The sequence below is a fragment of the Macrobrachium rosenbergii genome, chromosome 40 (assembly GCF_040412425.1).
Source record: "Macrobrachium rosenbergii isolate ZJJX-2024 chromosome 40, ASM4041242v1, whole genome shotgun sequence".
In the NCBI taxonomy this organism is placed as follows: Eukaryota; Metazoa; Arthropoda; class Malacostraca; order Decapoda; family Palaemonidae; genus Macrobrachium; species Macrobrachium rosenbergii.
The window spans coordinates 31,710,047-31,724,666 of record NC_089780.1 but is presented as its reverse complement, the minus strand read 5'-3'; the positions used below and the strand labels follow the sequence as shown (position 1 = coordinate 31,724,666).

General features: G+C 42.4%; 1 protein-coding gene across 8 annotated transcripts in view; it reads right to left on the bottom strand.

Annotated features, from left to right (window-relative positions):
• LOC136826315 (HMG box transcription factor BBX) overlaps positions 1-14,620 on the bottom strand; it is a 228,793-nt gene that overhangs the window by 30,187 nt on the left and 183,986 nt on the right. For all 8 annotated transcript variants that reach the window (XM_067083555.1, XM_067083557.1, XM_067083559.1 and 5 more), the window contains exon 7: positions 481-630. In XM_067083555.1, the coding sequence (XP_066939656.1) occupies positions 481-630 (150 nt within the window). The remainder of the gene's footprint in view (positions 1-480; positions 631-14,620) is intronic.

The following is a 14,620-nucleotide window of genomic DNA, read 5'->3' as shown; positions in this document are numbered from 1 at the left end:
CTACCACCCTTTTGAACTGACACTCTCACAATAAGAACTCGCATGGTACAAGAGATACATGATAAGATAATTTCTATGGGTGAAAATTTGGGAGTCGCATGATACGCGAGATCGCATGTTACACGAGTATATATGGTACCTTTAACTATCATACTATAACAATTTAATATCATTTCAAACAAAAATACACCCCAAACCATCATCCAAAAACACCCAAAAAAGTGAATCAGGGATAATTTTAGAGATACAGTCCACAGAAAAATTTGGGAATTGGTGAAAGTTCCTGTGTAAAAGTGAAAGATATGTTCCACAAAAATCTGCAATAAAGTGAAGCACAAAAAAGTGGGGGTCCACTGTAATTTAGAAAACAGAAAAAAAGAGGAGACAAGGTAAATGAGCTGCCCATTTATGATGAAACAAATACACAGAAAAGCTTGAAACAACTTTATTACATAAAAAGAAGCATCATCCAATACTGACCTATTTTCATCCTCAGAGGCTTTAGCCTGAGACACCTCTTCCTCAACTGCAGATTCATCCCCATTTTCCTCATCCTCCACTTCTTGTTGATTTGATTCATCAAAAGCTTCTTCACTCTCTTGATTTCTACTTGACTCAACTTCTTCCCATCTGAAAAGAAAATATTTTTTGACCTAGAAACCATGATTACACTAAAAAATTGCTTCCTTGTGTTATCTTTTAGTTTCCTGATTAAAACATTCGTCCAAAACCTGTAAACTTCAAGCTGAGAAATGATAAAAAGACAAAAAGGATACAAAACAAAGCAAAACAAGAAAAGGAAAAATACCAAACTAAAAAGAAATTTGTATTTTTGCTAACATATGAACCTACACTTTCATACTGTATATGACTAATGCTGATTGGCAAAAATACACTGACACACATAGAATTAACATTTCTCTTCCAAGAGTAATGAAACTTGTTGGAAATAAGAAAGGTACTATAAAAAAAATTACAAAAAAGTCTCAATTCTTTAAACCATTAAAGGTCAAGTAGATTTTTTTTTACACATTTTTATACCTAAAAATATTCATTAAAAATAATATATAAAGTATATCTGATGATAAAAAACATTCTCAGGTACCTATCCAGTAATTTTTGGCATAAATATGTCCAACATATTCAACACCATTAGCCTTTACAAGGGGAATAAGTTGAGGTGCGAATGACATAAAATAAGTAAACTTATGTTCACCACTGAACTGTTTCTTAATGAAAGAGGGCCTTTCATGATGCTACATGAAAGTGACGATGATGTTTTACAACATGAATGTTATTCTTGAGACTCATATAACAAAGCTGAGAACTTAGGTAATTATAATTCTCTATTGCCAAACCAGTTGTGAACTTTTGGAACTGCCACAAAATGAAGACCTTATGTCAGGTGCAAGATCCCATTAGCACACACACACACACACACACTAAGCAGCAGTTGATAACTGTGCCTTGAGATGCATCCTGTGGCTATTAAAAATGAAGACAATGATGAACAGTACAATAACTGAATAAAAGGTGCAGATCAGCTCAAAAGGAGATTATAGAGAAACAAGTTAAAAAACCTCTTTAACAACAAAGGTGTCAAGTTAATAAATTCCTTGGCTTACATTATAGAGGGATCAGAAATTTGTTTTTATTTAGCATTTCCCAACGTTTTTGAGAGAGAGAGAGAGAGAGAGAGAGAGAGAGAGAGAGAGATTAGAGAGAGACAAGTTAGAAAGAGTTCTTGTGAGTGGTTGGTTGTTGGAGTTTAACAACAAAGGTGTCTTGAAAGTGAAGGGAGTTCGTCTTTTTTTGGTACCAGCATTAATGGTTCATGTCTCTTCTTTTTTTTTGTTTGTTCGTTGTTGGTGGTCGGTTTAAGTTTTGTTTAGTGGTTGTGTGCTGTGATTCACCGTGGACCTTATCCATCTCCAGCAACGAAGATCAGGGTGATGCGTGTTGTGTTGTTTTCATTTATCATGTCACTATGATATTTCTTTACAGCATATTAATGACAGTGCCCCAAGTACAACTGTTACAATATAAAAGAACTTCACCCCATCCTAATGAATCCTATGATAAGTCATTCATATGCAAAAATAATGTGTTTGACATTAGTCCTGTTCTCTCACAACATTCATGCTGTTTAATTTTTGGTTGCAAGTCCCTTGCCAGAATTTTCAGTACAAAAAACATTTGTAATCTATGCAATGAACCTTGTAAATGCAACCATGAGAAACCTGAGAATTCCTTACCATTACATTTTTTGGAGTATCTCAAAATTTAAATAGACAATGAATATTTTCAAAATTCCAGAAGAAACTCACGGCTGCATTCATGAAAAGCTCTTAAAAACTTGGGAGGAAAAAGGAGACTTCTTTATCTTATTATTATTATTTGAATAATAATGAATACACATACATACATACAGGTACTTGTAAGTTAACCTGCAAATGTATGCTTGTATATAATTTTTGCTTGAATTAAGCTGTATTAACCCTTTAACGCCGAAGCCCTATTTACAAAAACGTCTCCCGTATGCCGGCGGCGTTCGGTGAGTTAGCGCCGAAGAGGAAAAAAGTTTTTTCAAAAAATCACAGCATGCTTAGTTTTTAAGATTAAGAGTTCATTTTGGCTCATTTTTTTGTCATTGCCTGAAGTTTAGTATGCAACCATCAGAAATGAAAATAAATATCATTATCATATATAAATATTGGAATATATGACAGCGAAAACAAAAACTCTTATATAATTGTATACAAATCGCTGTAAGCAAAAGCGGTTAAAGCTAATGACTTAATTTTTTTAGTTGTATTGTACACTAAATTGCGATGATTTTGGTATATAACAAATTTTAAAACGATCAAAGGAACACAGAGAAAATATTATCACAAAATGATGCATGAATTAACGCAGGGCGTAAAAAATTTTTTTCAAAAATTCACCATAAATTGAAATATTGTGCTAGAGACTTCCCGTTTGTTGAAAAATGAAGCTAATTGATTGAATATTACTAGACTGTAAGTGTTTTAGCTTACAATTGCAGTTTTTGACCATTTCAGTCGAGTTAAAGTTGACCGAAAGTCAAATTTTTTCTATTTATCGTGATTTATATGAAAATATTTCAAAACTGATAAAAGCTACAACCATGAGTTATTTTTTGTTGTATTGTAAATGAAATTGCACACATTTTCATATATAAAACTTTATGTAACGACTAATATAAAACGGTGCAAATATTACGACAACAAGACGAAAGAATTTCTGAGATGTTCGGCCGAGTTACCGCGCAGAGCGTAAGGAAAATTTTTTTAAAATTCACCATAAATCGAAATATTGGGCTAGAGACTTCCAATTTATTGCAAAATGAAGGTAAACGATTGAATATTACTAGAATGTAAGAGTTTTAGCTTACAATTGCGTTTTTTACCATTTCGGTCGAGTTAAAGTTGACTGAAGGTTGAAATTTTGGCAGTTATCGTGATTTATGTGAAAATATTTCAAAACTGATAAAAGCTACAACCATGAGCTAATTTCTGTTGTATTCTACATGAAATTGCACACATTTTCATATATAAAAGTTTATGTAACGACTAATGTAAAACGATGCAAACATTACGACAACATGACAAAAGAATTTCTGAGATGTTGGCCGAGTTACCGGCGTGCAGACGTAAGGAAAATATTTTTTTCAAAAATTCACCATAAATCGAAATATTGTGCTAGAGACTTCCAGTTTGTTGCAAAATGAAGGTAAATGATTGAATATTACTAAAATGTAAGAGTTTTAGCCTATAATTGCGTTTTTTTACCATTTCGGTCGAGTTAAAGTTGACCGAAGCTTGAAATTTTGGCAGTTATCGTGATTTATATGAAAATATTTCAAAACTGATAAAAGCTACAACCATGTGTTATTTTCTGTTGTATTCTACATGAAACTGCACACATTTCCATATATAAAACTTTATGTAACGACTAATATAAAACAGTGCAAACATTACGACAATGTGAATAAAGAATTTCTGGCGCGGACGTAAGGAAAAAGTTTTTCAAAAATTCACCATACATCGAAATATTGTGCTAGAGACTTCCATTTTGTTACAAAATGAAGGTAAATGATTGAATATTACTAGAATGTAAGAGTTTTAGCTTACAATTGCGTTTTTTTACCATTTCGGTCGAGTCAAAGTTGACCGAAGGTTGAAATTTTGGCAGTTATCGTGATTTATATGAAAATATTTCAAAACTGATAAAAGCTACAACCATGAGTTATTTTCTGTTGTATTGTACATGAAATTGCGCACATTTTCATATATAAAACTTTATGTAACGGCTAATATAGAACAGTGCAAAAATTACGACAAAATGACGAAAGAATTTCTGAAATTTTCGGCTGAGTTACAGCTGGGTGTAAGAAAAAAGTTTTTTCAAAAATTCACCATAAATCGAAATATTGTGTTAGAGACTTCCAATTTGTTGCAAAATGAAGGTACATGATTGAATATTACTAGAATGTAAGAGTTTTAGCTTACAATTGCGTTTTTCGACCATTTCGGTCGAGTCAAAGTTGACGAAGGTTGAAATTTTTTGTAGTCGACATTTGCTACGTCCACTCGGCATTCAACAGACAATTTTAGTTGACGTTTGCTACGTCCAACAGGCGTTTAAGGGTTAAGAATGTGCATTAATTAATAAGTTAATAAGAACTGATGGAATTTGATAGCATATAGGGAGATTTTTTAAAGGAAGGCAGAACAAATAAATCAAGTCAAGACTGCAGCTAGAGCAGAAGAAAGTCAAAAAGCCTTTTCTGAGCTCAGCCCTGTGTCACCCGGTGAAATTCCATTCTTACACGAATTTCTAGGTATAAATATTGCTAAATATACCAGAGAAAAAAGCTTTCAGGAATGCTGGAGTTACTACCCCCAGATCGAGCATCTTCAATGAAGACGTTGGTATAACCAAGGTTGAGTGAAGGAATCACAACCACAGAGCCACACTCGATAGACATCCCCATGTTAAGATCCCCGGGAAGAGCGAGGGGCCGTACCAGCGCCCACGCTCACCAGCCCACCACGCGGCGACTCCAGCGCCATCTGAACTCTTTCCATTTCTAGCACTTGATTGTGACGCTTGCTGTTTTTTGTTTGGCTTGTGTTTCGGCTTATTTTCATCTGCAACATGTCGTCGAGCAGCTTTACCTTATCCAAGTTAAGTACCATCTTATTGTGGGGTTGTCTTATGATTTGTTGGCTGTCTTAGCTCGTATTTTTAATTATACGTGGCTTTGTTATGACGCTACGGCGTCCCCCAGCCAGCCATGTTGTCCGCGAGGTTTACCCACTCAGCTTGTTCTGTTTGGGTTTTTCCTGGTCGGCTCATGTCTTTCCTTCCCCATAGGTCTCATCCTGGTGGTTTTCCTAAGCTGGGTTGTTCGGTTTTTCTCTAACAATAATGTTTTTGATCTGTACCTTTGGGTTCCCGCATCGGGTTCCCGTTATGTTCCATGCTGTCACCTGCCTGGTCTAGTTCCGTGGGGACGTCAGGCTCATCCTGTCGCCTCCCTCGGTTAGGCTATGCGCCGAACACAAGCATATATTTATTTTATTTTATTTATATATTTTTGCACACATATGGTGATTTATTTTGGTTAATCATGCTGTAGCCTAGTGTTTGTTAGGCTTTTATTGCCCCTTTGACCTCCTCCTCTCCCTTCCCCTGAGTTAGGTTAGGCGAGAGGAGAGGGTCAGCAGGTTGAGGGAGTTTTTGTTGTCGTGCCTTCCTCTGTCCGTTGTTTGGGTGTTGGAGTGAGACCCTACTCTCTTCCCTCTTCTTTACGAGGGGTTGAAGTTTTTTCCGTGAGTGTGTCTCCTCCATGCGTGTTAGCACTCCCTTACGTTCGGCTCTGGCTGGTCTTCGACTCGGAAATTTCTCTCCCTGCTGTTCCCTTTTCCCCCTTTCCTTCTCCCCCCCCTTTTATTTTGGGCCATAGGCTACGTCTATGTGTATAAGGTGAGAGTACAGAGGTCTTAGTCTTTTTCCCTCCCTTCCCCTAGGTGTAGGCCATGATTTTGGGTATCATGCAGTTGAGCGGGTGAGCTTCTCCCCAGTCTCCTGTTTTCCACTGCTCTGGCCTACTCCCTTCTCTGTCCCATCCCTCCCCTCTACCCTGTTTTGAGTCCAGCTTCTCGTCATCTTCTCGTGCGGGTGACGTCGGTGTCCGACTTCCACTCCGAGTTGTGGATCTTTCCTGGTCGAGGGATTTGCTCCCTCCCAGGGATGGTTCCAGATGACACGTTGCTGGGCTCGATGTTTCGTTTCCCGCTCTCCTAGGATTGAGCAGGTTCTCGAACTTCTCAGGGTTTCCTTCTCGGCCTTGTTCCATGTTCGCTCCGGCGTTCGAGATACTCTAGTTGGGTTGACTGGCGCTTACATCTGCCCCGGTGGAGCGTGGTGTTTGGCAGCCTCACCCTTCTTTGGTTCTCTACGACAGGGACCTGAGATTCCCGGAGAGGGTGATACCAGACTCCGGGGAACGTAGATTTGTATATTTTTGTTAACCAATTATGTTACCATCTTTTATATGTTTATAATTTCCCCGGCGGCTCACCCCGCCGGTGGATATGTGTGTGCTTATTTACTTGTCCCGGCGGCTTACACGGCCGTCAGATATACATTGATTTATTTTTCCCAGCGGCTCACCCCGCCATCGAATATGTATTTATTTATTATTTCATGATGGTCATAGAGTCCGGTGATTTCACCCTTGGGTTCCGCCACCCTGTTCCCGGCATCCCTTGCGGTGAAGGTCCCGTTGATTCGGCTCCCTCGTTCCGCCAGTATACTACGGCAGTCGGGGGGGTTTTTTATCCTGCTTACCTTAATTTTAAGTTACTTCCTAGTAGGCCCGTCTCTGACAAGGTTTTTTCATTCCGCCGGAGTACTCCGGTGGTTAACTGAAATACCCTTGCCTGCTTAGTTTAAGTTTCTTAGGAAGGTAAGCTCATTTACTGTTTCCACTTACAGACTGTTCGTTGTGAGGAGCCCGGGTGTACCGCCACTCTCCAACAACCCTATGGACATGTGGTGTGTCGGACCCACGCTGGTTGTGCGGTCCGACTCGATGATCTGATCGTTTGGCACCCGGAGGGCTGCAAGGTGTGCTTCGCTCTTTGTGGGTGCACCCAGGACGAGTCGGTAAGCTGTTTGCTTTCCACCCGCATGTTAGTTTCTGCCTACCATATTGCAATATTTTGTGTTTTATATTATTTAAGGTATTTTCTAGCCTCCCTATGATTCACCCCCTCATTCAGGCCGGCCAGAGTCCTCCAGAAGGAGTCTCTTGAGTCCCCTCCGCGCAGGTGGCTGGGTTTGGGAGAAACGTTCGTCGGGGAAGCCATATGTCTCGGCGAGAAGTGGAGAGATCTTCTCTACCCGGAGCCCGGATTGCTGCAGCCGTACCAGCTGAAGTGGCGCACCTATCATCGAACAGATTTGGGTTGTGACCCAGCCACTCCTAGATGAGACACTCTACGCGGGGGTTTGGAGGACGTCGCCGCTCTGGACCTGGATTTAGAGCCCATGAACACAGAGCAGGACCAGGTAGGTGGTGAGGTAAGCGAGGCAGCGGGGCGGCGCCCTCTTTGATCCCCCTTCATCATCCACCTCTTCGTTTCAGGGCTTTTCTAAGTCTTCCATCTTGAGGACAGTGCTCCATCTACTGTCCCCAAGTTGAAGACTTCGTGGAAGGCGAAGGGCTTTAAGTCCTCGTCTTCCCCATAAGGCTTCCCCTTTCCCCCGTTGAAGGCAAAGGTTTCGCACCTCTGGCCTCCGGGAGCAAATCTGGAACCTCGGGCAAAGGAGGCGAGTAAGAGGGCGGCAAGACCCAGCCCTCCTTGCCAGCCTCCCTTTGACCCTGAGGCATTTGCGGGGATGCTTTTGGCTAGATTTTCTTCGGAGGTTGATTCCAAGCTTTCTAAGCTTGCTGACAGGTTGCAGAGTCAGGAGAATCTGATCGCCGATATGGCGCACTCGGCGGTGCCGGACCTAGCTATCAGATCCCTGATACTACCTCCTCCCTCCTTTTGATGTTGGGAACCCGTGGCGTTTTGCTCTTCGTGCCATTCGCCATGAGGATACCCTGACTATCGAGGGTTTGGGCACAAGGCGTCTGGAGGGTTGGAGTTCTTCCCTCCTGACCTCTTGCCCCCCTACCCAGGCTTCGTTAGGCTGACGGAGGAGGCCTGGGTACGATCAGACAAGGTCCCAAAGGAGACGGTGATCTTCCCTGGGGACCAAGCCAAATCGGCTCTGCTTCGCACTCTTACGGAGTGGCAAGCGGAGAATACAAAACTCACTCCGTTCAAGGGCAACTATCGATGTTTTCCCTGGGAGACAAGTTGCCCCTCCCTGCCTGAATAAAGTTGCTTTGGCGACGGCCCAGGCCTGCTTCAAGGCAAACCCTTGCCTCAGCTCAGGGAGACGGACTCCACATCCCTGGTATTCCCGGGAGGTGAGGAGTTCTGGAGGGCGCCCCATCCACCTTTTACGGTGGGTAAATTAGATGCCTTCTGCGCATCCTGCAATTCAGCGAGCAGCTTCCCAAACTTCCGAAGCTCTCCTGAAGGCGGAGTTCGAGGCAAGGACAAGACTGAGGCGGTCTTTGAATTCCTTGTGTCTGTCAGAGGCGGTCGCCGTCTCCTGTGCAGATGAACAGCTCTTCCAGGTTCTGGCTAAATCCCTGTTAGCAGGTTTTCAGTCAGACCTGTATGACTTCATGGTGGCCAAGTTGGAGTGCCGCAAATTCATTTTCGCGGATGCCACCATTCGTCATAAGCCTAATAAGCTCATGAAGAGTTCCATCTGGGGGATTAATCTCTTCCCAGAGGATGAAGTCTCTAAGGTCCTGAGCGAGGCTACTAGGGCTAATCAAAGCCTACTCGCTCGATGGGGTATTTCGCCTTCAGCGGAAAACTCCCCAGCTGGCAGTTCCCAGGGTAAGTCGGGGAAACGCTTCAGAAGACACAGGAGGCCTCATCCCCAGACAGTGGTTCAGGCTGTCCCAGTCTCGGCGGTGGGCCAACCCTCCACCTCCAAGGCTCAACCCCACCAATACGTGCTGGTTCAACCAGCCCAACCCCTTGCTGCACCATCGTACGTCTCCTCCCCGGCGTACAATTCCACCTATGAGGGCCGTGGGGTCTTTCACGGCCTTAATAGAAGCGCAAGGGGGGGCAGAGGTCGCGCCCCATACAGAGGTAGAGCTGGATCCGCCTCTCGGGGAAAATCAGGCCGTGGTAGAGGAAGCAAACCCTCTTCCTCCCACTGAGACCAGTCAGGTAGGTGGTCGCCTCTACTGGTTCAAAGACCAGTGGACCTTCAGCCCCTGGGCACACAGCATTGTGTCCAAAGGTCTGGGTTGGAGCTGGATCAAGGATCCCCCTCCTTTGACCAGGTTTTACCAACCCCCCTCCAAAACCCTACAGGATTTTGTGACAGAGCTTCTCAACAAGAGAGCAATAAAGAAAGTAAGGCACCTCAAATTTCAAGGCAGGTTGTTCACTGTTCCAAAGAAAGATTCCGGTCAACAAAGAGTGATTCTAGATCTATCACGTCTAAATCGCTACATAAGATGCGACAAGTTTCGCATGCTTACGGCAGCTCAGGTACGGACTCTACTTCCGCGTGGAGCCGTCACCACCTCTATCGATCTTTCAGACGCTTACTATCAAGTCCCGGTTGCGCGGAACTTCTCTCCCTTCCTGGGTTTCAAACTCAGGAAACAAGCCTACTCCTTCAGAGTCATGCCTTTCGGACTCAATGTAGCCCCCAGAATTTTTACGAAACTGGCGGAAACAGTCGTTCAGCAACTACGGTCCCGGGGAATCTCCCTGGCGGCTTACCTGGACGATTGGATAATCTGGGCTCCGACAGTTCAGGAGTGCTGGAAGGCTACGACCATAGTGGTCAAGTTCCTGGAGTCGTTAGGCTTTCAGTTGAACAAGGAGAAGTCCCGCCTGACTCCGGAATCCCGGTTCCAGTGACTAGGTCTCCAATGGGACCTGACCTCATACAGGCTGTCCCTCCCGCCCGTCCAAGCGGGAGATTGCCGCCGCTACCAGGAAATTTTGAAGGACAAAGCAGCTTCCGCCCGGTCTCAGAGAGAATTCTCGTCTCCCTTCAGTTCGCCTCACTGACGGACCTGCTCTTGAAAGCGAAACTAAAAGATATAAACAGTGTGGCAGAGGCAGAGCCAATGTCAGGCTCAGAGACAGGGTCTCTTCAATCCAGCGAATCTTGAAGACAAGGCTCGGCCATGGTCCACAGCCAGTGGCCTGTCGGGTCGGTTCCACTCCAATTTCCCCCTCCGGCGTTGGTAATCCACCACGGACGCTTCATTAAGCGGTTGGGAGGGTACTCACCAAAACAAAAAGTCAAGGAACGTGGTCTACAATGTTCCAACAGTTTCATATAAACACCTTGGAAGCTATGGCAGTGTTTCTAACGCTCAAGAAACTTCGCCCGCCCGGCCAGATTCACATCAGGCTTGTGCTGGACAGCGCCGTAGTGGTTCATTGCATCAACAGGGTGGCTCCAAATCAGGTCGCGTAAACCAGGTGATGGTAGCTATCTTCTCCTTGGCGAACAAGCACGGCTGGCATCTGTCAGCCACCCACCCTAGCGGGATGCGGGGCGTGGTGGCGGACTCCTGTCCAGGACTACTCCGTTGGAGACGGAGTGGTCTCTGGACGGGACTCCTTCAATTGGATTCGCCGCCGGGTTCCGGGCCTCCAGGTGGATCTGTTCGCCACGGAGAGCAATCACAAGCTTCCTGTTACGTGGCTCCCAACCTGGACCCCAGGCTTTCGCCACGGATGCGATGTCCATAGATTGGGATTGCTGGGAGAGGATCTACCTGTTTCCTCCAATAAACATGTTGTTAAAAGTTCTGCGCAAACTCAGGTCATTCAACGCCAACTAGCTCTGGTAGCTCCCTATTGGCCGAAGAGCAACTGGTTCCCTCTGCTACAGGAACTCAAGTTGCGGTGTCATCAGATACCCAAGCCCAGACTGACCCAAGTAGTACAAACAAAGACTGTGTCAGCTTCCTAAGAATTCAGAATGCCCTGGTTTTATGGACTTCATAAAGTTTGCTGCAAAGAAGGGAGCAAATATTGACCCCGTCAAAACTGTTTTTGGAATTAGACAAGAGAGATTCTACTCTCAGACAGTATGACTCAGCAGTCAAAAAATTGGCATCCTTTTTAGAGGCATCTGGAGCTCAAACTATGATAACCAACCTAGCAGTTACTTTCTTTAGGTCATTGTTTGAAAAAGGCCTTGCCCCGGCCACTATTACTACAGCTAAATCAGCCTTAATGAAGGTATTTTTGTACGGTTTCAATATCGACCTTACAGATTCATACTTCTCCTCCATCCCTAGAGCATGTGCCCGTTTGAGACCAGTAACTCGCCCACATTCCGTTACCTGGTTCCTCAACGATGTTTTGAAATTAGCCACTGACATTGATAACTCTCTATGCTCATATCAGGATCTGTTAAGGAAAACCTTGTTTCTGATTAGCTTGGCTTCAGGTGCCAGAATTTCAGAGCTATCGGCCCTCACTAGAGGTGATGATCATGTTGATTTCCTGCCGTCCGGAGAAGTCCTCCTTTCCCCTGATCATATGTTCCTAGCAAAGAATGAAGACCCTCAGGACAGGTGGTCCCCCTGGAAGGTGGTGCCTCTTCCTCAGGACCAGTCATTATGTCCAGTATATACCTTAAAGTCTTACCTACAAAGAACTCCACAGTTTAAGTCGGGTCCTCTTTTTATCAGGGAGAAAGGTGGTACTCTCTCATTGAATGCTATAAGACAACAAATTCTGTATTTTATTAAACAAGCTAACCCGGATTCAGTCCCAAAGGTTCATGATATCAGAGCAGTAGCTACCTCCACTAATTATTTTTATAATATGGATTTTGCTGAACTTACCAAGTATACAGGATGGAAATCACCTCTAGTGTTTAAACGCCACTATTTAAAATCCCTCGAAGCTCTGAAATTTTCTACAGTGGCTGTGGGGAGTGTCATCTCCCCACCTTAATTATCCTTATCCCTTTCCTTTCCCCCGCGCCCGCCTGCCTCATTTATTTCACTGCCTGCCTTTCTGGATCAATCATGCCTCACTGCCTTGCTCCTCATAATCGATACTGGTATTACCTGGTTATTGTTTGTCTTGTGGATTGGATTTGATATGTTGTGGATTTAGATTTAGTCAGAGGTACTGAAGCGGTTTTTATTTTGCCTCGTACCTCAATTTCTGTCTTTATATATATCTCATTGTTCTTAGGTTTAAGTTTATAATTACTGGTTATTCTATTGGATTGTAGGGGCCCTTTATTTTACCCCTAATTGTACTGTATGTTGGTTTTTCTACCTTGTTCCTAGGTTAAGTTTACAATTTCATTGTATCTTTTTGATGTGGGGTGTATTATTCCACCAGTGTTTACCTATAGTTAAGCCCAATTTTCATTGTTGATATATTTTAATTAAATCTATTTTTCCATAACATGTGTTTCTTTCTGATCACCTTTTGTATACTGTTGTAGCTTTGCAGTCTTGGCATGATTCTCTGACACTATTTCACCGGGTGACACGGGGCTGAGCTCAGAAAAGGGATTTTGACAAAGGAAAAATCTATTTCTGAGGGAGGCCCCGTGTCACCCGGTGACCCCCCCCTGGAGTATTTTCAGGAGCAGGTTCGCCCCCTTACTGGCAGTTGCGGATTTACATTGAGGCTAATGAGGCTGCAGCCTCAGGCCCCGGCTACTGATGGGGCCCCGATGAGGTGATGATTAGAAAATATATCAATAAAATTGGCAATAGTACATTTACGAGACTTGGCAAACCTGGAGTGTATACGTGTTCATGTCAGCTGGGCGAAACCTCGAGGTAGTGGTGTGGTGTATATAGTGAGAGCAGCCAAAGAGTACAGTTCACGTGGCACAGAAACGTGTTGGACATGCACTGTGCTGTGAGTAGTTGAGTTTATGTGAACAGTGTGAATTGGGTCTGCACTATATTTGATTGTGCTCGAGTGATTGATAGTATTGAGGTGAATTACTGGTGCGTGTGGCATTTGGTTTGTGAAGCGTTATGTTTGTGTTATCATTTTATTTGTCACAATCAATCAATCAAATAATCAAATAATCAATCAAAATATATAAATATATATATATATATATATATATATAAGTGGTTCAACTGTGAAGTTGCCTAGCATAGCTATATTGATAAAATATGTCTAATATTGAAGGTGTTATGTAATATTATGTGCATGAGGAGGAATATGGTGGACTCTGTATTGTGGTGGTAGTGATACGTTATTATATAACTTATAACCGTTGTATAATAACGTATGATCACCAACACAATACACAGTCTACCAAATTCCTCCTCATGCACATAACGCTATCTTCAATGTTAGATATCTTTTATCAATATATATATATATATATATATATATATATATATATATATATATATATATATATATATATATATATATATATATATATATATATATATATATATATATATATATATATATATATATATATATATATATATATATATATATATATATATATATATATATATATATATATTCTTGACAATATTGCAGTTATACCACACTAGAATAGTTATAAAATATAAATATAAAAATATAAAATATTAATATTTATATTTTATAGTGGTTATAACATCCAGGTCTGGATTGGTTCGGATGGGGAACGGCACTGAAGAAAGGTAAGAACCACTGTATTAGAGATAATGAACACTATTTTTGTTCCATTATGACCTAATGGTCAAGCTAGAGAGAGGTGGAAGCTCTTCTGCTGTGGCCATCCCCTAGTGGGAGCTCCTAGGAGCAGGCGTCAAAATGAATTGAATTGAATTGATAGATGTTTGTTTTCGCCTCTAAATGGTAAGGGAGTACTGATTTTACGCCAGTACTGATTTATATTTGTGTTTCGCAAGGAAGGAGAGATATATTTGAAATCACCCTCCCTTTCCTGGGCCCTCAACCATAGCAATATGGGATAGTTTGATTTGCCTGCATTTTTGTCATAGTTTGTGATAATTACATTTTATTGTTTGTTTGTTTCCAGAACCCAGAGATGTCTCTTAGAAAGTATGAAAGTGGGGCAGTTAAGTGAAAGAAAGCAGCTGAGAGAAAACTTAAAGAGGAAAATATAACCAAACAAACAGCACGGATAGAGACATTTTTCACTCAGTCTGTATCAGAATCTGCTGCATCTTCTTCTTCAGCTGAAATAGAAAAGATATCCGTGCCAGTAGAGCATCAAGAAGCTCAGCTTCACAATCAACATGATAGTGATGATGTAAAAAAACAGTCATATGGCCATGAGGAAGCTTCACTGACTATAGATAGTAATGGAAATACATCCTCAGGTCTTTATGAGACAGATTTAGGATTATGGAAAGAGGTCTCATCAGATATGCAAGCACATTTTATTAGTGTAGGTAGTGTGGAGTGTCAGCATAAAGATGATGATTTTGCCAGGTCCAAACGTTCATATGCTGATCAATTTC